At 37.6% G+C, this 23,279-nt stretch overlaps 1 protein-coding gene across 5 annotated transcripts in view; it reads left to right on the forward strand.

Moving 5' to 3' along the window:
• LOC129237001 (proton channel OtopLc) overlaps positions 1 to 23,279 on the forward strand; it is a 122,806-nt gene that overhangs the window by 58,144 nt on the left and 41,383 nt on the right. For 2 of the 5 annotated variants that reach the window (XM_054871349.1, XM_054871350.1), the window contains exon 3: positions 12,893 to 13,000. The exons of the other annotated variants lie outside the window; for them this stretch is intronic. In XM_054871349.1, coding sequence (XP_054727324.1) covers positions 12,893 to 13,000 — 108 coding nt within the window. The remainder of the gene's footprint in view (positions 1 to 12,892; positions 13,001 to 23,279) is intronic. 5 annotated transcript variants of the gene reach the window in all.

Here is a 23,279-nt window from a genome sequence, read left to right on the forward strand (position 1 = left end):
TAGATTAACGAAACCAACGCAAGACTGAATCTTGTCGAGGCCCTATGCTCCCGAGAGGAGTGAACAAGGACAAAAAAAAAAAATTAAATCGTAATAAGTGATGAATCTTGGATCTATGCATATGAGCCGGAAACAACACACCAATCGACAGTAAGGCTTTGCCAAGGCGAGCTTGAGCTAACAAAAGTTATGCGGGGAAGCAGCTGCTCAAAGCAAATTGTCGCTTGTTTTTTCACATAAAGTGGAAAATCTAGTCATGTCGCACTTGTACCACTAGAGAAACTTAAAACAGTCAATTCTGAGTGGGATACAGCCATTTGTTTGCCAGAAGTTTTTGGAGAAATAAGGAAAATCAACCGCCGATTATTCTTCTTCCAAGCCAATGCGAGCTCTCACGCATCGGCTAACACTAGAGAGTTTTGGGGCACTCATAAGATCGAGTTAATGGTTCACTCGCCTTACAGCTCTAATTTGGACTCACTGATTTCTTTTTGTACCCGAAAGCCTAAAAAAGCCTTGTTTGGGAGGTATTCACTTCTGAGCGGCAAAAGTGGTTTGAAAATTGCCTCAAGCGTTTTGACTTCTAAGAAGAATATTTTGAAAACCAATAAAGTAATTTTATTATTATTTAACTATTTTTGCATTATGGGTCACAATATATAAAAGGCAACCCGCGACTATCAATAGCACATGAATATTGTGACCAGTTTTTACTGGTTTTCAGTTTTTTTTTCATGAATGCTCATTATTTTTGTTATAAAGGTGCATTTTCTAACAAAAACCACATAAATTCAAATTTCTGGTTTTAAACAAAAATGAGAAAAGTTGCACAAACTTTTCCTCTTAAATTCACCATTTTAAATTAGAATGTATGGAAAAATTTTGGTATGCAGATTTTTATTCTACAGGGTCCTACACTCGAAGCGTAACCAATTAAAGAGACCATAAATTTAGTTTGGAAAATTACTTTTAATCAATTCAAAGAAAAAAATATGTGAAAATAATACAAAATTAAGAATCAATTTACTTTTGCTCGATATGGTCACCTTTTACCTTGACTATGGCCTTAAGACGGTCCAGATACGAGTCGCAAGCTGCCCGAATGTGACTCGCAGATATTTGGGACCACTCGCGGACAATGGATTTTTTCAGAGCCTCGAGACTTGTGAATCTTTTAATTCGGACCTTGCTCTCCAAAAAGGCCCAAAGAGAATAATCCGTCGTATTCGCGTCTGGTGAATTTGAGAGGCATTGTGTGGACATTATGAAGTTCGGAACGTTGTTTTTTAACCATTCTTGGTTCACTCGCGTTTTGTGAGACGGTGCCGAGTCCTGTTGAAACGTCCATGGTCTGGCACCGAAATGTTTCTCTGGCCACAGCTCGAAAGCAACTTCCAGAATACTTTCCCGATAATATTTATATTTTACCTTGATGCCAGGCTCGATGAAAACGATTGGAGACTATTGTGGCGGATGCTGCCACTTGGTGGCCAATCGATGACTCAAATTCTCGTATGAGCGGTCGGTCAAATAAACCCTATCGTGTTGCGAGTTTACGATAGGGTTTTTCGTCAGAAAACACAATGTTCGGAAGTTGACTGCTTTCGGCTAAGCAAAGTAACTCCTTTGCTCTCTCAAATCTGACTTGTTGCTGCTTTGGTGTGAGATCGCGCGCCCTTTGGATCTAGTAAGGCTTGATTTGAGATCAATTTTCAGTATGCGGCGGATGCTACGGTCAGATATTTTCAGTTCTTTTGCCTTTTGATTGGCACGTCGTCAAGGATTTCGCTCAAGTCGCTTCTGGATTTTTTGAACCATTTCACGTGACCTTGCAGTCTTTTGATGACCATCTCCATGACGTTTCGCGATGCTACCAGTGCGATAATGGTGCGATAAACAAAAACTTTATTTACTTTAAGGTGATCGAACTCACGAACAATCGCTGATTGTGATTTTCCAGCCAAATATAATGCAATCACACTTTTACGTTTGAAATCCATTACTGATTTCCTTTTTTCGGTTTTACTCTCGGCAAAATATTTCCGCCCGTTTGTAAATAATACTCTGGACTGTCATTTAGCCTACTAATAGGACTTTTCAGCGGCTTCAAACTTGCACTTTATAATACAAAAATTTAATAAATCATAAAACTCGTTACATCAAATATTTTGCAGATTTTAATTCTAATTTAAAACCATGGAATTATGATGCAAAGTTTGTGAAATTCTTTAATTTTTGTACAAAGTTGAAATTTTGATTCACATAGTTTTTACTTTTTGTAAAAAAAATAAGAAATATTCATTATAAAAAAACCCAAAAAAAAAAACATAAAATGGCACGAGCCGCATGTTTTGCTGGTGGGTTATCCTGAACTTAAATCATATCAATTCGCAAATTTAACGAATAGCAAAAACTTATAATTGTTGACTAGCAAGTCGAAAAACTAAAGTTGGGGTAACAAAATTTGGATTTTTGACTATCATTCGAATCTCCTTGCATGCGTCACAAAAATGAAGGAAAAGTTTTTACCTAACAGCGGTCGTCCCTCGGCAAGCAATGGCAAGCCTCCGCGTGTATTTATGCCATGAAAAAGCTCCTCATAAAAATATCTGGCATTTGGAGTCGGCTTGAAACTGCAGATCCCTCCATTTGTGAAGCAACGTCAAGACGTACCCCACAAATACGACGAGGAGCTCGGCTAAATACCTAACAGACGAAGAAGGATTAGCATATATCCTTTATTTATTTTTATTTTTATTTGAAACCTGCACTTTGTTATACTCAGGTATGTTAAACCCGGTATTTCGCACTGATAAATATTCCATCCAAGGTAAGGAAAACATTTTTGAAAAGCGCTGAGGTACAATACATAAATTTAAAATTTAATTAGGCCATAAATATTTTATCAGGGAATCCAATAAGCTTTAGGGATTTTTCTATATGGGGCTAGTACTTTCATTCTCCGCCGGTCTCATTCCATTCTCACACAATAACCCCAAAATTGTTGTCAGTCTATCTGAAAGTTAATCTAAAGCAGTCAAATCGCATTAACGAAGTGGCATGTGATTCCACTTACACAAAAAGTTCACCAAATCGTTACTTCTTCGGAACGGAATGGTGTTTCAACAATGACCTGTGATAATCATCTTGAAAGAAACCTTGTTTTTAAAAATAATTTTCAACAATTAACAAATTTTCTGCGGCGTGACTCTAAGTACAATGAATTTCCTTACCAAACTAAACTCATAACAGTCGCTACCAGTTAAATCAGCTGCCACAGAAAGTAATATTAAGAACTTAAAGTTCACCGCCTCCAAAAGAAACACCCTTTATAAAAAGTGAAGCATACGAAAAAACGTATGCATGTATGTGTTTTGCAAAGGGTTGTGTGGCTAGTGGCATGTACGAGTATGCAATGGTGTGCGAGTGGGCGAACGGTGTGTATCAGTTGCAACTTTCTACATTTCAGGTGACTACTAATGAACTGTGTCAGAAAATATGGCATCTACTTATGCATGAGCAAGAGGAAAAAACTTCATCCTTTTTCACATATACATACATACGTTCCAAAAGCGAATGAGGCGCATTTCATTAAAATACAAAACTTAGATACTTGCTTGCATTTTACATTTACATAAAACGAGTTGAAGACAACTAAGGGCGTTGCTGCATGCGACTGAGCTCAAAGCCAGATTAATTCCTTACATTAAAAAACAAAAAACTTTTATTTAAGCTGTTTTTGATACGAGAGAATGCCGAAAACCAGCCAAATAAAGAATGATGGTTAAAATTGACATTTGAAAAAGGCGAGCCAAGAACCACCGAGAGAATGGGAATCTTAGAACCTACAGGCTAAAAAGTCTATTGTATTCAAAGCTGTGGGAAGTAAAAAAGTAGATAGTCAAGGAGGAAAGGAGAGATGACAGGGAGAAAGAGATAGAATAGAATAGAGACAAAGACAGAGATGACAGGGAGAAAGAGATAGAATATAATAGAATAGAGACAAAGACAGAGATGACAGGGAGAAAGAGATAGAATATAATAGAATAGAGACAAAGACAGAGACAGAGACAAAGACAGAGACGGAGACCGAAACAGAGACAGAGACAGAGACAGAGACAGAGACAGAGACAGAGACAGAGACAGAGACAGAGACAGAGACAGAGACAGAGACAAAGACAAAGACAAAGACAAAGACAAAGACAAAGACAAAGACAAAGACAAAGACAAAGACAAAGACAAAGAGAAAGACAAAGACAAAGACAAAGACAAAGACAAAGACAAAGACAAAGACAAAGACAAAGACAAAGACAAAGACAAAGACAAAGACAAAGACAAAGACAAAGACAAAGACAAAGACAAAGACAAAGACAAAGACAAAGACAAAGACAAAGACAAAGACAAAGACAAAGACAAAGACAAAGACAAAGACAAAGACAAAGACAAAGACAAAGACAAAGACAAAGACAAAGACAAAGACAAAGACAAAGACAAAGACAAAGACAAAGACAAAGACAAAGACAAAGACAAAGACATAGACAAAGACAAAGACAAAGACAAAGACAAAGACAAAGACAAAGACAAAGACAAAGACAAAGACAAAGACAAAGACAAAGACAAAGACAAAGACAAAGACAAAGACAAAGACAAAGACAAAGACAAAGACAAAGACAAAGACAAAGACAAAGACAAAGACAAAGACAAAGACAAAGACAAAGACAAAGACAAAGACAAAGACAAAGACAAAGACAAAGACAAAGACAAAGACAAAGACAAAGACAAAGACAAAGACAAAGACGGAGACAAAGACAAAGACAAAGACAAAGACGGAGACAGAGACAGAGACAGAGAAAAATGGCAAATCTGAAAATATCCTCCAGTTTGAGAGGACGAATTTTACGTTTTGGCACCTTAACCCAAAATTTGTAGGCTTGCTCTAGCAAATGCGACACACTCGCGGGGAAAATGCTCAGTGCTATCCGGCTCCTCTAAGCAAGACAGACCCATCGCGTCCTCAATGATTTGTGGGTTGTGTTCTGCAATAAAACCGACCATCCGTCTTTTCTTCCAAGTTTTAGAAGAAAATTCGACAGGTTTTTGTTCGGGCTTGTCACAAAACACTTTACTGTTCTGCAGCATTTTAGACTGGACCATCGCTCTTTATGTAAATTGCACACAAATGATGGTTAATCAGCAAAAGGCGAATCTGGGAGCTCCATTATAAAAAACAATTACACGAAAATTTTCATAATTCAATTCCATTCTTTGATTATGATGAGTATTCCAAGTAGTTTTAAGCAGCAAAAGTAAGACTAGTATGACAAAATGTTCTGAGCTCTATCATCATAAAAAATATAAAATTTTATGAGCACAAAGTCAGAGTTGATAAACTCACAGTGCAGTTTTCCATATCTCAAAAGTTAATCAGCAAATCTCGTAACTAGAAAGCACATGGCTCTTAGCCAAAAAGGACCTAAAAATCCCCTTAAGTTACTCTAATAATTATCGGCGAATGGGTGTCCATAGCCGATTTGATTCATGCGACAGATGCTACACTCGAAACCCACTGTGAACATCGAACCACTTATGATGGAATTTTATTTCGAAGAAAAAAGCCAATAATAACTCCTTGAAGCTATTTCTTATACAAAAAAGCTTCATATCCTATCTATCCTATATATCCTATCTAAGGCAACTTCAAATAAAAAATAAATCAATTTCTCCGCTGAGACCCATTTTTGGTTCAGTAGGTGTGTGAAAAAATGTCTCAATGTGCAAAACTGCCCTTATGTGAACGTACAAAATCCACAAGTCTTCAACAAAACATCAATTCATAGCCACAAAGACTGATTTTTTGATGTAATTAATGACTTGACAGCATCAGCGAAACTTACTTAATTCGAAATAAGAAAAAATACACGACTACCATCAATTGGTTCTCGATCTAGAACTATATTAACTGACTTTGCATGTCCAGAACTGGACAACATTGGCATATCCCAGCTGTAGTTACAAAAAAAAAACAGCGCAGCATGCCATACAAGCGACGCAACGCTTGAAGTTGCGAAGAAGAAATTTTGTAAGTGGATCATCTCATAGCGAGCGCTCATCAACTGGCTGTCGCGATCATGCGACTTGACGCCTCTCTAATATTTCTTCAGGGAATGCATACATTTTTTTATCTACACTAGGTCAACTGCTCTGAACGAGTTCGAAGCCAACATTCGAGATATTATGACTGGAGAGACGCCAAACATATTGGACCGAGTCAACAAAAAATGGAGCACTGCCAACGAATGCAAAGCGGCTTGAGGCTTGGGTTATGCGTGACTGTCATTCGGAGGCACGGCCACGAATCATTAATTCATACAAAAAGTTGTTTATAATAGCAGTCGCTCCTCAGCAGGCAATGGCAAAGCTCCGAGTATACTTCCGGTATAAAAAAAAAAAAAAATAAATAAATAATTGGCGCGTACACTTCTGTTAGTTGTTAGTTTCTCCTCCAAAAATGGAGAAACCTACAGTTTTAAGCCGACTACAAACGGCAAATGGATTTTTTATGAGGCTCTTTTTTGTGGCGTATTTCTGCTGGAAGTGTGTTATGCCTGCCGAAGGGCTATCGCGTTAGAAAACACTTTTTCTTCATTTTGGTGTTTCATGCACGGAGATTCCAACTTACATACTCCGAATGCTAGTCCCGCACCTACCCCTTCGGCTACGGCGGCTGGCATGAAAAGCCTTCTCATAAAAAAACCATCTGTCGTTCGGAGGCGGCCTAAAACTGAATACTGAAACTGATTTCTCCGTTTGTGGAAGACGCGTAAAACTATAGGTCCCTCCACTTGTTGAAAACAGCAAAAGCACATATAAGAGGATGAGCTCGGCCAAACAGAATAAAATTGGGAAAAGCTCTTAACTTCCATTCGCCTAGTGGTAGCTTGAAACTGTGCTTTTGTATCTGGTTTAAGTACTTTAAAGCTTCCGACATCGATAAAATATTTTCCAAGTAGTTAGTAAAAAAAAAGTGTTAGTGGGGCGGGCTAAAGTTAGTAAGCGAACTCTGGTGGCGCCATTCCATCTTATTCGGCTTAAAGGTACCTAGAGACTAAATGGTAGAAACAGCTGAGTGGGACTTCCATCGAAAGGTTAGTTTCAGAAAACGACTTCCCGTGAAAATTAAGTTTCGAAACACGATTTCTTCTAAGAAAGGTTTCAAAGGGGCTCACCCTGTCTATTTTTCATTTCAAAGCCTAACTTACTTCAATAGTTGGCCCCCACTTGCCACGGAGCATCGTGGTCTGCCTTGGTGTATCATTTAGTTGGATGTCAGATGCACTTACACTCTTTATTAGGAGTTGGCCGAGCTTCTACTCCATCTCAATGCTGTCCTACAAGCGGAGAGACTTAAGTTTTATGGCGCATATATGTCGTTTTTTATGAGGCGTTTTTTGATCACAGTAGTACATTAAGAGACTTGCTTCCGCCCGCCGAGGGACCACCGCTGTTAGATAAATCGGATAAGCGCGTCATAGTAATTGATGTACCTCATTTCCGTGTTAGGAGCTACACACATAACGACATATTTACCCACATACACACCTAAGTTTTGCATTTCATTGGCTACCGGCAAGCGCATCCCAGGAGATGAGCTCCACACGAACTTTAGCGCGGTGGGTGTAGGGCATTCGCGCTTTAAGCTGCATAAACTCGCTGATATTTTGTGCAGTCAAACATGGAGCACTTGCCTTAATGCACCAGCTGAGGTAGAGCAGAGGAAAATGAGAAGTGTAGCAAAAGTCCACCTGCTGCCCGTACAGCCAACCTCTCTACTGCCGCCTGCATTGGGGCTGAGAGCTTTGGAAGTGTTTGGCTCTGAACGTTTCCGGGGAGCTGAAATGCCGTATGGGCATAATAACACCACCGCTACAGAATTGGGTCGCTCCTCTTGTGCATATTTTAACCTGCCTCAACAATCTGTGCTCACAAATACAAATACACAGGCACATTTACACCGACACAGGCTTTCAGTTTTCATGCCGATGTTGATGATGATAATGGCTGAATAGTTGTGCAAGTAGGGGGGTAGTATATAAAGTCGTATAGTAGGCGGTGTAAATATTTGTTGCTTTTAACATTACAATACTCAGTCAAGTTGTTTTCCATTTTACTGCAATGCACTTAAAATTGTGCGCGCTTCCAAAATGCTTATGAAAAAGAAATAAAATCCTCGAAGTACATCAGTCTGTTTTGTATGACTGCTGTTTCACATGTACGCGCACAAATACATGCACACATAAATACAAAAAATTCCTACATGAATACATGAAAATCCTTATGTTGGCTTTGTGGAATAAAGCAGTGATTCATATGAATTCATATATGTATGTGAATGTGTATGTGTGTGTAAATTTATACATCTGTCTCTGTATTTTTATCCCTGCGCATCTGTATGCGTCTTTTGATTTATTTGCTCTTCTGATTTGAAAGAAAAAAATAAAAGAAAAAAAAACAAATCTCTCTAAATTTTCCGAACAAAAATAGGAAATTATGACTTTTTATATTTAATTTTATTAAAGAATTCAGATTAGCCCTTACACTACAAACAAATTCATACATTAATGCCCTGTCTTGGTAATCAGTGACTTCAACGGCAAGCATGTCATCGAACAGGTTGACAAGAGTAACTCTTGTTTCCCACGACAGTCGGCTCAACGTTACCGGACTGACCCAGATTTATATCCGACCAAGGACTATCATACATGTATGGGAAATGCTTATGGTGCTACAACAAGAACAACCAGAGTAACTCAACAAAGCCCATTATTTAAGCTGATAACTAAATTTAGTCCTGGAGAGAACCCACGAACGACAAATTGACACGCACCACCTTTTTGTCGATTACAAAGCTACTTTCGATAGCACAAACAGGAACTGCCTTTACACTGCTATGCTTAATTTTGTTATCCCCATAAAACTTATACGGCTGTGCAATATGACGTTGAGTGCTACGGCAAGCTCAATCGGGATCGGACTGGACCTCTCCGAACCGTCCGATATCATGTCGCGGATCCTCCTGTCCTTAAGAAAAAGGGACTGTAGGCAGCTGGTTGAACTGATGACGGGCCATTTTCTATGGGCGAAGCACATGGAAAAGGTAGGCATCTTTGACAGTGCACTCTGCCCAGCATGTAGAGAAGAAGACGAGACGGCGGACCACTTTCTGTGCGTCTGCTCGCTCTCCGCTCGCATCAAGCTTGAGCTCTTTGGCACTGAAGTGTTAAGAAGCGACCACTTTGGCTCCTTGGCACCATAAGATCTACTCAGATTTCTTCAGAGGTCGGGTAGATTTAAAGAAAATTTAAATGGGCACGCCACTACAGTACAATGGACTTAATGTTGTCTGAGTGCTGTACTTGCTAATTGTTCAGACAAAAAAAAAGAAGAAGACAAAAAGAAAAAAGTACCGCCGGCAACCTCATATCTTGGACAACACGTCACTGTTGGCAACTGCGAGTTCAAAGTGGTCAAGGACTTCATTTATCAGCCAGAACGTCAGCAGTCTAGACATTAAACGAAGGGTAACTCTTGCAAACAGGTGTTACTTTGAGCTCAGCAGGCAGCTGAGAAGTAGAGTCCTCTCTCGAAAAACGCAATTCACGCTTCATGAAAGCCTAATCATCGCCGTCTTTGTATACGGTGAAGAAGCTTGGGCGATGACAACAACTGATGAGAGAGCACTAGGAGTGTTCGAGAGAAAAATGCTCCAAAAAATCTGTAGTCCAGTTCGCATAGGCGAGACTGAGTTCCGTATCCGATGGAACAGCGAACTGTATGAGCTATACCGAGAAGTGGACATAGTGAAGAGCATTAAAATGCAGCGGCTGCGCTGACTTAGCCATATCTCGAGGATGAGCGAAAGTGTTCCGGCACGGCACTCCTTGGAGGGGGAACCCACAGGTGGACGACGAGGAAGAGGAAGGCCTGATCTACGTTGGACCAAGTGAGGCATAACAGCACTCGGTGTCACCAACTGGCGCTTAAAAGCAGTGGGACGAGCTAGATGGCGCAGTGTTTTAGATTTTTCCAAAACCGACATACGTTTGTAGTGCCATCTAAGCAAGTAAGTAAGTAAGTACAGTGATGTGTATGCCGAGTCGCGATCCTGTTGAGAGTTCGTTCGATCCTTGCTTATATTTTTTTTGAGATGCTCTCATCTACATTCACACCTATTTGTTCTGTTATTCAGTTTAGGAGAAGGCAGAAGTAAAGGTCATTTAAACAGGTCGCTCTTGATGCTCGAAAAAGTCAAGAATGGCTTGTCCCCAGATCTGAACTAAAAGGCAGATCTCATAGAACCCTACGAGCTCTGGAAGTTTTTGGCGTATAAGCAACCTTTTGCATACCGAGCGGTAGGTAATGCTACTCTTTGCTGTAGCAAAAGAGTATAGAATAAGTACGGCCTGACTGGCCGGTCTTGATGGAACGCAAAAACCTTCCTATCTCCCTCTAGCCGCTTCCTGACGGTCGCCTGTCTTAGTTTGGCTAGTTGTTCCTCTTCTTCTTCTTCAAATTTATTTAGGACTGTATCCTGTTCGAGAACTACATTAGATTAACAATACAAGTTATACATTATTTACATGTGTATAGGGTGATAAATTTAGAGGTATCGGATTTTAAAATGAAATAAAGCAAAGGAAACTCAAATTGAGTGAGGAATTTTTATTATTTTTGTGTAAAACCATTCATGACATTTATTTTTTTAAAGATTATTCATTTCAAATGTTGGCAGCAACTGCGCCGTAAACCATCCGTAAGCACCAATTTTAAGTGACTCGCTGGAGGACGTCGGTTGGTATCTCATGAATGACATCCAATGCCTCCATCGCAGCTGGTTTACCCTCAAAGCAGTTAGACTTTGTAAGCCCCCACAAATAAAAGTCCAAAGGTGTGATATCACACGATCTTGGTGGCCAATTCACTGATCTAAGACGAGAGATAAATTGCTCACCGAAACGACGACGCACTAACTCCGTTGTTTCACAGGCGGTATGGCAAGTAACACAGTCTTATTAGAACTGAATATTGTGGAGATCACTGGCTTCAATTTCTGGTGTCAAGAAGTCGTTTATCATGACGCGATTCACTGCTATATTGGTGTAAGCCTCGTCTTTGAAGAAATATGAACCGATGATTCCCATAGGCCGCACCGAATTGTTGTTTTCAATGGATGCAGTGGTTGTTCTTGAATGAATTCGAGTTTCGGGTTGCTCTTTATCCTAAATACAGCAATTTTGACGTAGGCATAAATCTAAAAACAGGCCTCATAGCTGAACAAAATTCGGGTCCCTAAATGTGGATCTTTGGCGAGTTTTTCAAGAGCCCAATGATTTAAATTATGACGCTTTGAAAGATCGGGCGGCTTTAAACCTTGAATTAACTGTATTTTACACGCTTTCAACCAAGATCTTTGCGTAAAATCGCCCAAATAGTGCCATAAGTTGCTGGAATCGGCGCCGAATCGATTATTTCGGGTCTTCGGCAAAACTCTGACTTCCAGCCAGCTTCGGGCAGTACATGGCCTAATCGGTCGAGTAAGACCCACTAATGTAAGGTTATTCTCAATTTAGTCATTGGTTTGCCGAATAAGGCGTTCGATAGGACAATTTTTACAGAGCGTCGACAATCGTAATTCAATTGTACGATTTGCAAACTTTGTTGATGAGTAAATCTTTCCATGATGAAGTATCAATGAATACTGAAAAAAAATTATGTATTTACTTTGACATTTAAATGGTAGTCTGAATTCCGTATGGTAGACACGCCCCAACCCAATCGGTTACGGCGCTCTATTACTTTTAGACCGACGAAATCCTTAAAAACTACCAAAGTTAAGTAGGAGAGTATATTGAATTGGCAGAGTTTCGTTATAGGTGCATGACCATTTTCCTCGCAATCCCGAACCAATCCCGAACTGATCCGAATGCCTAATTGTTGAGAACGTCGAGATATCCATGTTGAAGATTTTTCAGCAATACTTTGCGCTACAGCAGCAATTTTCTCAACAGAATGTCTAGTTTTTGGTCTGCCAGTTCTTTTTTCATCCCCAACAGAACCAGTTTCTTGACGTTATTTCACCAATCTTGGAATTCTGGACACGTTCGGATGATTATTTCTACCAAAAAAAACACGAATTTTTTTAAAGTGCGACAAATTTCATGATAAATTTAAGTAATTGTAACGCGATTTCTTTTGTGTAAAATTGTACATCTGTCTATTTGACAAATGCTAAGGGAGATATAAAATAGATACCGTCAAAGAATTATTCACTACTGAATAGGTGTTACTTTTGAAAGACAAATTAATTTGCTTACTTATTTTAATATTTTTTTATTTTTATTTTTTTTTTTAAATCTGCTAAATCTTGCTTGTGTGCTTAAAAAGCTTATTTTTTTCTCTTTACTTAAAATTTGCGTATGCATAAAGCCATGCTAGCCATCTTACGTACGCTTCCAAATATCAATCCCTTCTTAATTTCATCTGCATTAGTATTGCCAAGCTACTCGTATTTGTACAAATATATAAAATTCCTTGCTTTTAATTACTTTTTTAATATTGTAATGGAAAACGAACAATACTCCACACATACATAAATACACCTACAAATATATCAAGTTGTTCCCTTTAAAGCCGCGTGTAAATTCAGTTAATTCCAGTTGTGCTCCCACAATTTACCCCATCCATCTGTACTCTTCCCTAAATGAGAAACACGTGTACCTGTGCTTTGTAATCCTTGCCAGAGTATTTCGTTTTGTGTGCAGCACAAACTCCAAATTGAGTACAAAGCTTGACATTTGAAATTTATTTAATTCTGGGTAAATTGTTATTGTTCTAGGGTTTGCTATTCAATAAAGCCAAATCCAAACCGAAGTTTTCTACCGGCAAGAATCACCGTGCACGGCACTTATCAAACTAACATAATAACCGGACCAATTGAGCTATGGTAATTAACAAAACAATATAACAAAAGAGGTTTTCATTAAAAAAAAAACATACACACACACGCACTCACATTTCGTGGTAAGAAGAGAATAAGAATTTTTCAATTATGAAACAAAAAAAAATGGAAAATGTCACCAATAATGATTGAAGAGGGGGAAGCTGTATGGTTACTAAGAAAGGAAGTTAATTTTGAATTTAAACTAAAGGATTACAATAGGCAAAAAAAAAAAACAAAAAAAAAAAGAAAAAAGGGAAGCAACAAATCGATGAAAAGTGCAGATTTAAATATGCTTATAAATGATATGTAATGAAAGGTTTGCTAGAATATAACAATTTTTTTTTTAAATTTGACCTCCGAAATTTAAAATACAAATTTTAAGTTTTTAAAAACTGGCATCTGATTTTTAATCAGTCAGTGAGGTTAGAAAAGGGGCTCTGTTGTTTCGCGACTAAACTGATATTAAACTCAGTTCCAGGGACTGGAAAAACACACTTTGTTTTTTGGGATGGTGCTCTTTGAGGCTTTGGAGTATAAAAGACGCGTAAAACATTGGAATTTTCAAAAGAATATAAGATATTAGGATGGGCAAAAAAAATTTTTTTCTTAATGTTACTCCTAAAACTTTTTCTATAACCAAATAATTGAGACACTTATTTCTACTTTTTTTTTATATAAAATTTACACGTACCCTCGTCGCTTTGCAAATTACCACTAAATTTTAATTGGCACTTTTCCATAAATTTGGTGCATAATGTTTCCAGATCGGCAGTTTTTAATCCCTTCTTTTAATTTGTATTAACAAATATCTATAAACTTTTACCCCATTCTTTATTTAAAAGAAACATTTCTGGATTTGTTTTATTTTTGGAGTAATTTTTTGATATTTGTGAAGAGAAATTAGAAGAGGAGATTCAAAAATATAATTATGTTAACATTTTATACCAAATATACGGAAAATTGTATTTTACCCAGAGAAAATCATTGGTGATTTTCAAAGCTTGCCGCCAATAAATATTAAATAAAGAGAAGATTGCGAGCCTTGGAACAACATTTTTTGCCTCTTTAGATGTGTAAGCATAGATTTTGTCGTTTTGCTTATTAAAAATCTTTGTAAGAGTGAAAATTTTGTCATTTCATCTCTAATTAGTCTTGACATGGATTTGGTCGATACATTCATTTCCCTGGATATGATTTTCTGCTTTCTAAGTGGATTTCTGTGAATTCTTTCTCGAACGGCTTTTATGGCTGCACTGGTTCGACCCACGCTTGAGACATTAAGGAAAACTGTTTGGTAATCAAACATTCTCGAAATACTAAGTTCTTTCAGTAATTCGTAAATCTCACTCACACTCGTGGCCACTCTTTTGTTATGGAGACACTGCAATGCGATTTTCTTTACCTCCCCACTTCATTGTTAACAAGCGAAAATTGCCACGAAACTGAGTATAATTTATGAGCAAACAATGCACACATACAAAAGCTAAAATAACGGAACTTTTTTCTGCGAATTTATTATCGATGTATGTATTGTAAAATTTGTCACAGAATTTATGGCAATACTAAGTATATAGGTATGTACAGGTATAATTGGCGCTTACACATTTTAATGCGTGCCTGGCCGAGCTCCTCCTCCTATTTGTGGTGTACGTGTTGATGCTGTCTCACAAATGCAGAGACCTATAGTTCTATGCTGCTTCCATATGGCGGATAGTTTTATATGAGGAGCTTTTTCATGGCAGAAATACACTCAGAGACTTCATATTGCTTGCCAAGGGGCGACAGCTGTTAGAAAAAACTTTTTTACAATTATAAGTTTACTAAATATGAAGTGTCGCTTATAACACTGAGCATATCATCTCAGCGCTTACCTTATCTACGCCCGCTCTCGGATATAGTTCTTTAACTTTGAACTGTTTTTGCAACTAACTAAAAAAAATTGGATTTATTAATGGAGACGAAAAACTGTATTCCCAAACGTAAATTTTTAACCAATAAATACCTAAAAAATTTAAAGAAATTTAAATTGCGCGTGATAAAAAAACTGTAATTTGAACTTTCTTTTGTATAAAAAAATACTTTCCTAATCCTGCGACAATTCAGTTGATTATTTTGTAAAGAATTCGTTTTTCAGTTATTTATGAAAAAAAATTCATGTGTTGAAAGTTGGTATTTTTCTAGTTCAACTGATTAGTATATTCTATCGAAATCCATCATAACAAATAACCAGTAGAGATAGTTATAAAAATGTAAATTTCTTTTGACCATTGTGCCCAAAATGGATCTCATTACTATTTACTTACGACGTCCTCCTTTTAATTGCTATCACACTCATTTTCCTCAAATGACAGGGAGTTACAATGTTGCCCATACGCCCCATCTACCATATATGGAAATTCTTTGCATATGCTGGTGTTTGCAGTAGACTAAGTTGAAAAATATTTGCAAAAGTGCAGCCCTGCTTAAATCCACCTGTTAAAATGCCACCCCTGTTAAATCTTATGTCCAGGGGATCTCGTCAGCATAGAAAATTTTATTTTTGTTTTTATCCTTCTAAAAACCGAGCCACTCGGTTCTTTTCTTTAAGACCCCCCTCTTCAATAAGTTACCAGTTAAAGCAACAAAAGTTGCCCTATAGGCAAATGCAAAAGTGTATTGACTTCCATGAGGAATATTTTGGAAAGATTAGATTAGATTAGATTAGATTAGATTAGATTAGATTAGATTAGATTAGATTAGATTAGATTAGATTAGATTAGATTAGATTAGATTAGATTAGATTAGATTAGATTAGATTAGATTAGATTAGATTAGATTAGATTAGATTAGATTAGATTAGATTAGATTAGATTAGATTAGATTAGATTAGATTAGATTAGATTAGATTAGATTAGATTAGATTAGATTAGATTAGATTAGATTAGATTAGATTAGATTAGATTAGATTAGATTAGATTAGATTAGATTAGATTAGATTAGATTAGATTAGATTAGATTAGATTAGATTAGATTAGATTAGATTAGATTAGATTAGATTTGTGGGGGGTTGGACAAGTCCAAGCACTCAGTCAGGAGACAATTGTACTACACCCGGATAGATTTCAGTAGAAAGAATAGAGAGATAGGAAAGATAAAATGTGGGTGGTAAGACAGAAAAATTATTTTGAGGTCACTCCTCCACAAATCTCTTGGATTCATTGATGAATCTTAAGAGATCCGGAAGCAGAAGAGTATGAACTTTATCCATACTCAGTATATCGCAACCCAATATCCTAGGAGTGATTCTGGAAAAAGCAGGACAGCTACAGAGAAAATGCTCTGCAGTGTCGCCATTATCAAGACAAGGTAGGCCTATCGGGCTGTCTATGCCCCCATGGTAGCCATATGCTGACCACAGACGTTGTGCCTTGTGATTACACCCACCAGTACTCTCAAGTCCTTTCTCCTGAGTTATAGGTGAAAGGTCGCTATTTTCCTGTTTGGTTGTTTCACAAATCACTTGGCTACTCTGCACGAATTCAACCCAGACCAACGTCCTCTATGGGTAGACCTCATGAAGTCGTCAAGCCATAGTTGAATCGATGCAGAATTGACACCTGGAAAGAGTTCAGGGCCTAGTGGCATATTTGCATAGCCTTCATTAGCTAACTCGCTCGCTGTAATACCACAATGTGCAGGCACCCAAATAAGACTAATTTTATTGTGTTTTGCAACACTGCCCAGTTTTGTTTTACATTCACCTCGTATGGATATGGTGTAATAAAACTTTTCTAGCTGTAGAGGTATATTCGCTATTCACTAATCAACCTTCGTCGGGCGAGCTGAGCTCAAGCGAATCGAAGATGCCTAATAAGAATAAGTATCATTTCTTTCTTTAATTGATTAACTGTTTGTTTATTTCTGTCACTGCTTACTCAGCTTTGATTTCATTAGTCTGCTAGTCCAGTCTTGCAGTTTGCTTTGTTTTAATAATTTTTCAGAAGTACTGTCGTCTGCAAAAAATGGATAAAAGGATGTGATAAAAACACGGAAAGCAAGAAACTTGGACGATAGATGTGACAAAAATGTTGAATACTCGTTTTTATTATAATTATTGTTACTAGTGTTGTGTTTATTATTCGAATATCCTAAAAATAACTCTTTTTTAACAAATAAGCGCCAACTCTAACTACGGGTACGTCATCTCTATATGAAAAAACTAGCTCTCTTCCGAAAATTCTACAGAGCATTAGCCAGTACTTTGGGCGTTATAATAGCTAAATATTTCACCTTGTACGATAACTTTAAGTTCATCAGTGGTCTTCGACTTGACATAAACTTTACTTTTTAAGGATCATTCAACAACTTTGAAACAAAACCGAAAATATTTTCCTGGAACCAAACCATGGGTATATCAACTTGAAAATCCGGCTGTAAATACCGAAGATATGACGAAAAAAAGAATGCATCCGCTACGTACGACAAAAAAAATCTAAATTCGTTTTGAATTGAAAAACTTCCTGAGAGTAAGTTTAATGATTTTTAGCGAGCTTTAATATACTGGTATTAGGGTAATAGAAACTGAGTATTTGGTTGGTAAGTACTAAAGTGGTGCACAAATGACTTGCTTATTACCAAGCAACAAGTCACACATTGCATGTGACACTGTTTGTGAAGACAAAAAGCAATGTAGGCACACAACTTGAACAGCAACGAAGAAAAACTGTCTTCAACAAGCAATACTCCTTCGGCTCTATCGACAGTGCACGAATTGCACGACGCTGCTTATATGCTTGCATGGCAATGGTAGAAAAACATTCTCATACAAGCTTTGCCGAAAGACATCAAGTACAATGTGTGAATTGGTGTCATATGTATGTATGTACGTAGTGTATATTAGCGGCAAAGTGTAAGTTACATTCAAATATTAATCAGAATTTAATTTTTATTCTACAAAACCATCATACCAAACATTAACTGCCTATTTGCTTTTAAAATATCAGGAATTCATGTAAGTAAATAATCCACATTTGACACAATTCACTTGTTTGAATTGAATTGTTTTTCATTGCCTTTCAGTGTCATTGCTTTTCTTGCTATCTTGCCGAAATATGTGTGTTGTGATAATGCTGAGAGAGAAACAAGTCATACAAAAGCATGATTTGGTTTTCTCTCTAGCTGCTATTGCCTGTTACTGTTAGTTGAGAACAAAACACTGCATTGTTGTGTGAATTTAGCAAATGACTTGAAAGCACATATATGTCGACTTGTGCACCACTTTAGTAAGTACTATAAGGAGCAATGAACCATGAAACAAACAAAGTAGTAATCACCAAACAAAAAAGCATTGATGTAACTTACTTAAGATCCGACTGCAAATTCCGAAGATATAAAAAAAAAATGTAAAAAGCCGTCCCCTACGATCGGCCTAATTGGGCTATTTGTAGCTAAGTATGATCACTTGCCTACATAGCTACATTTACATACATATATAGGTATATATTTATGTGATATAAAGCATCCAAAAATTAAACAAACACTGAAGAGGCGCGTGAGCCACAAAATTTCGTGATTTTTATTATTTTCTTTTAATTTTTCTGCTATTTTGAATGAACCATTTTTCATTTAATATTTATGTGGCCGAAGTCGGCACGTGTGTGGCGTGTGTTTTGTCTACTTTCCGGTTGAGCTCATAATACGTGACTAATACTTAGCAGTAGAGCAATAAATTCAAATTAATTTAATTAAATTTCTGCATGTGCAAATTTTCAAAGTATTTTCCAAAGATGTGCCTCTTTCGGCAAATGCTTTTTGCAAAAACTCAAATCAAGTGCATAATTGAAATGTGACACAAAAAATCGCAATGGAAATGTTTGCGAAAAAGCGTATACTGCGTGCTATACAGCATGAAATCATAAACTTAAAAAGAAATCATAAACTTTAGAATGATGAAAAAAAAAATTATGCTTATTAGGATGCTTATAGCGCTGCCAAAGACTATAACCGACCATGTAGTACCAAGAAAACTTGAACTTAGTGAGTTTTATTGCAGAAGTATAAAAGCAATTAAGTTGAAAAGCAATTAAGTTCAAGTGCATGTTTTATTCGGCCGTGAAAACTTTGCTCATCTACTCAAAAGTGGGCCTGCTGTAAGAGTAACCGCAGCAAATAAAAAAAAATATAAAAAAATACAAAAAGGACAACCAGCGCAAGAAAACCTATAGTTGCTGCCATGTTTTTAGGATGAGTTTAAAAGTTAGTTACTAACTATTGCAATATTTTCCAAAACACTTTGAAGGTAAAGCAAGACAAGTACTTTCTTGGACTCAGAATAGCAAAAGATCTACTGCACCCTTGTCATGGATTCAGAGTATTTCTCTGAGCCCACTTTCTTCAATAAATTATTTATTGAGTTTCGTTTCCTCATTTGGCAAAATATGCTTACCCAGGTGTTTTCCCGCTTATGCATGAGTGCTTGGCACGACAGCACCTCATTTTTGTTGGTTTCATCTCCCTTCCTTCAAAACCTGCAAGTTCAATTGGTATATATCCCCAGGTTAGAAAGATGATGATTTAATTTATCCCCGCAAAACTTATACGGCTATGTAAAATGACGTTGAGCGCTACTGTAAACTCCTCTAGGATCAGAAAGGACCTTACCGAGCCGTTGAATACCTAGCGAGGTTTCAGACAAAGCTATTTTTTTAGTCTCCTACTGGAAAAAAATATTCGTGCTGCATGAATTATTAGGTTAAGGCTACCAATCATTAATATTGATTGCTATGAATCCGATTAACTGTCCCGGTATGATCTTTTTTGTTCTCCCTCTACTTTCTGAATAAGAGAGGAGAAGTTACCCTTTTCTAGGCGACAAGATGGCTCTGGGTCTATGAAAGGGGGGAGGGAGAATTGCCTATTTTTTATATCAATTATCTGTTACTTAGTTCCCAGTAATTCCTATGTACCCTTGAACTCATCAAGTCCGCTTCTGATTGTTGTGAACTAAGATTTTCAGAACCAGATTTGATGTGACTTGGAGGTGAGAACATTTATTGCTGCCTGGCTATTAGCGCGGAATGCTATACTTCTGTTGTTATAGTTGCGTTCACAGTTAAAGTAAGCGAATTTTTTCTATTGCGTTCACTTCGCCTTAAAAAATACTTATATAAGGTACTGGAGTTTGCGAGTATCATTTCGTCGTCCGCAGTACTCTGTCCCTGCACTTTTCTCAGTCAAGTACCCGTTCATGTATCATGTCATAATGTTCTGATTTATCTTGTGGGTTTTAGATAACCCCTTCCAAGTATTTTTATTACGCACTTCATTCTTGAGACGTTTGACAAAACGGAGCATGGATGGCATTATATCCCATGGCATTGAGATCTCAGGGGATAGTTCAACAAGAATATCAAATTTCCTACAATTTTGATGAGCACTTGGGTCAATAGTAACTTTATTTGTTCTTAAAATAGTCACCCTAGCTTCGGATTGGACATGAATTCGAAGAAGTGTGAGTTCTAGAAGAACGTGCATTGATTTAACGGCATTCGAGGTAAGTTTTTTAAACTATAATAATACACAGGGTGGTCTTTATCAATCCAAATAGTTGAACATTTTTGATAATGCGCGCCAATAGTTTCTTTTTCGTGTTAACCGGGGCCAGTTGGGCACACCAAGTGAAGCCAAGTCTTTCTCCGCCTGATCATTTAAATGCAGAGGAGGCCTTACTCTTTCTCTACTACCTCCAGCTGGTACCGCATCGAATATTTTGCGAGTCGGAGCGTTTTTATACATTTGGATGGCATGACCCAGCCAACGTAGCCGCTGGATCTTTATTCGCTGCGCTATGTCTATGTCGTCGAAAAGCTCATAAAGCTCATTGTTCCATCGCCTGCGATACTCGCCATCGCCAACGTACAAAGGTGGCGCAAAGGTCCAAAAATCTTCCCCAGAATCTTTCCCTCAAACACTCGTCTGCTAAGCCAAATTCATCCACCTTATTTCTGGCGCAGCATCTCACACTTAGCGAAGTGGGCATCAAAGCTGCTTTAGAGATGAGAGCGATTAGCTTGGCTGCGGGCTCAGCTGCTTTAGTTATAATGAAGATCTCAGCTTGCTGCAAGAGTTTACACGACTGCTCAAGAGGAAGTAATGCACAGAATAGAGCAGCTTCTACCTCTTCAGTCTTTTCGTCCGTTTCAGCGTAGATTAGCCCGTAAAACGTTGTACCCTCGTTGATGTGACGGTAGAACCGAAATGTTCTCATTCACTCATCTTATTGAATTATTTTCTGTTTTGAAATCGGTAGTCATATACATCGCATTATACATCACTCAAACAAGATTAAGTCCATCGCACTCGGCTTCCCTTTTTAATTTGCTTAAAGTCTACCCGGCGTCCGAAGAAGTATGAGTAGATCTTGTGGTGCCAAGGAGCCGTGGTGGTCGCTTCTAACTTCGAGCATAGGCTGGGCAGACAAACCGAAAGTGGTCCGTCGTCTCATCCTCGTCTTCACGTGCGGTAGGCAGAGTGCACTGTTTGAGATGCCTACCTTCTCCTAATAACAAGAGGATCTGCGACAGTCGGTCGGACATGAATGATAACATCAGTTTTGTCTATCTTCAGCCACCGTCAGCCTGCCAAGCTCGCTTGTGGGTTGATGTAACCCGTTTGCTAACCGTCACTTTTATGGCTGCAAAAGGGCGGGACAGAACGGGCTCCGGACCAAAGAAGCTGAGGCCTACTTCGTTGGCTAAAGAGTCAGAGGTCTCGTTACCGTGTATCCCGGGACCTATGTTGGCATCAGGATATTATGTCTACCGACATAGTCCAGCCTGGATTTACAGTACTCAAATACCCCTGAAGTTGTTAAAGGGCTGACTAAGGCCATGAGCGCAGCTTTGCTTTCCACAACAAAGTTCATTCCTTCTTGAATAGTTGTTGCTCTTAGTAAAAACGCTGATTTATCCGTTGAGTTCTCTAATGTTCAACTATGGCCATCAGGCACAAGTTCAATATGCTTCCAGTGCTGCTGTGTGAGTAGTTATACACAGACCGGCGAGGCTGGGTTCACTCTCAACATCCTACCATATAAGGATGCCTTTTCATCTACCGTCATCCATCAAACAAAGATGTGATAGTGCAAACTAGGCCTTATCTCAGTCATCCATATCGATTGTGACGGTCAGTGGGCTAAACCTCTTTCCTTTTTGAGTGTTTTCTTGCAGGTGTATAAGGCATTTGAGTATTTTCTAAGCCTCTTCCCTACACTCAGCTTCCATGTGAAAGGGGTTTCTGCTTTACTTTACTTTTATGTCCAACGAATTATGAAAAACTTAAATTACACAACTCTTCATCTATCAGAATTGCTCATCCACATTATTGTCTTTGCGACCGCACGGAGTAATTTTATTATAATATTTAGGCGACCAAATTGATGTTTATTGCAATGGAAAAAGGGGTTAAAAATCTTAATAGTAGTTCATCCACAAATATAATTATTTATACTGCACTTATAACCAATTTTACATGCCCGCTTCAAAATCCAATATGAATTCGTTGGGCAAGATGGAAATCATAGTAATTCTTTTATGAAAAAAAAGTTTCAAAAATAATTTTAAATTTCAATTATTTTAAAGTTCGTGAAATTGAAATTCTTTTAAAGATTTGAAGCAAAAAACTTAATTACTAGAGAAAAAAAACAATTATAAATTTCTAAAAAATTGTAAAAAAAATGCTTTAGTTCAAAAAACAAATTAAGGAATAGTGAAGAAGAGTTTGGACTCATCCAAATTGGTGGCTGAGTTTGCACTCAATCCTGCCCACCAATTTATGAAAATCGTAAAAATCAAAAATAGAGAAACGCACATCAAATTTAACCAGACACTCTAACACTTGCTTGACTACTCGCAACGCTCAAGATTGTACCTTCCGAGGCAACGTAAAAATAAGCAATAAAAAAATCATTTATTTGTACCCCCAAAGCAGGATGCGTCTCAAGATTTTATAATCGCATAAAGTACTATAAGTAAATATAAGTTTCTGTAATTCAACAGTCACAAATTAATATTTAATGAACAAATTTTTAGAAAAACCAAAAATTATTTTAAGAATCCACGTTAGAAAGTAATAATGCACTTTCGTACCGAGCCACAGAATTTCGGTTGGTATTTAATTTTTGCTCATTTATTGCATGCAGGGAGTCCGCATAGTCGAGAAATGTTTTGTAAATACATTCACATATTTTTGTATGCAATTTTAATAGTGAAACATTGGATTATTTTGGGTTTGTGCACAATTACTA

The sequence above is a fragment of the Anastrepha obliqua genome, chromosome 2, assembly GCF_027943255.1.
Source record: "Anastrepha obliqua isolate idAnaObli1 chromosome 2, idAnaObli1_1.0, whole genome shotgun sequence".
NCBI lineage: Eukaryota > Metazoa > Arthropoda > Insecta > Diptera > Tephritidae > Anastrepha > Anastrepha obliqua.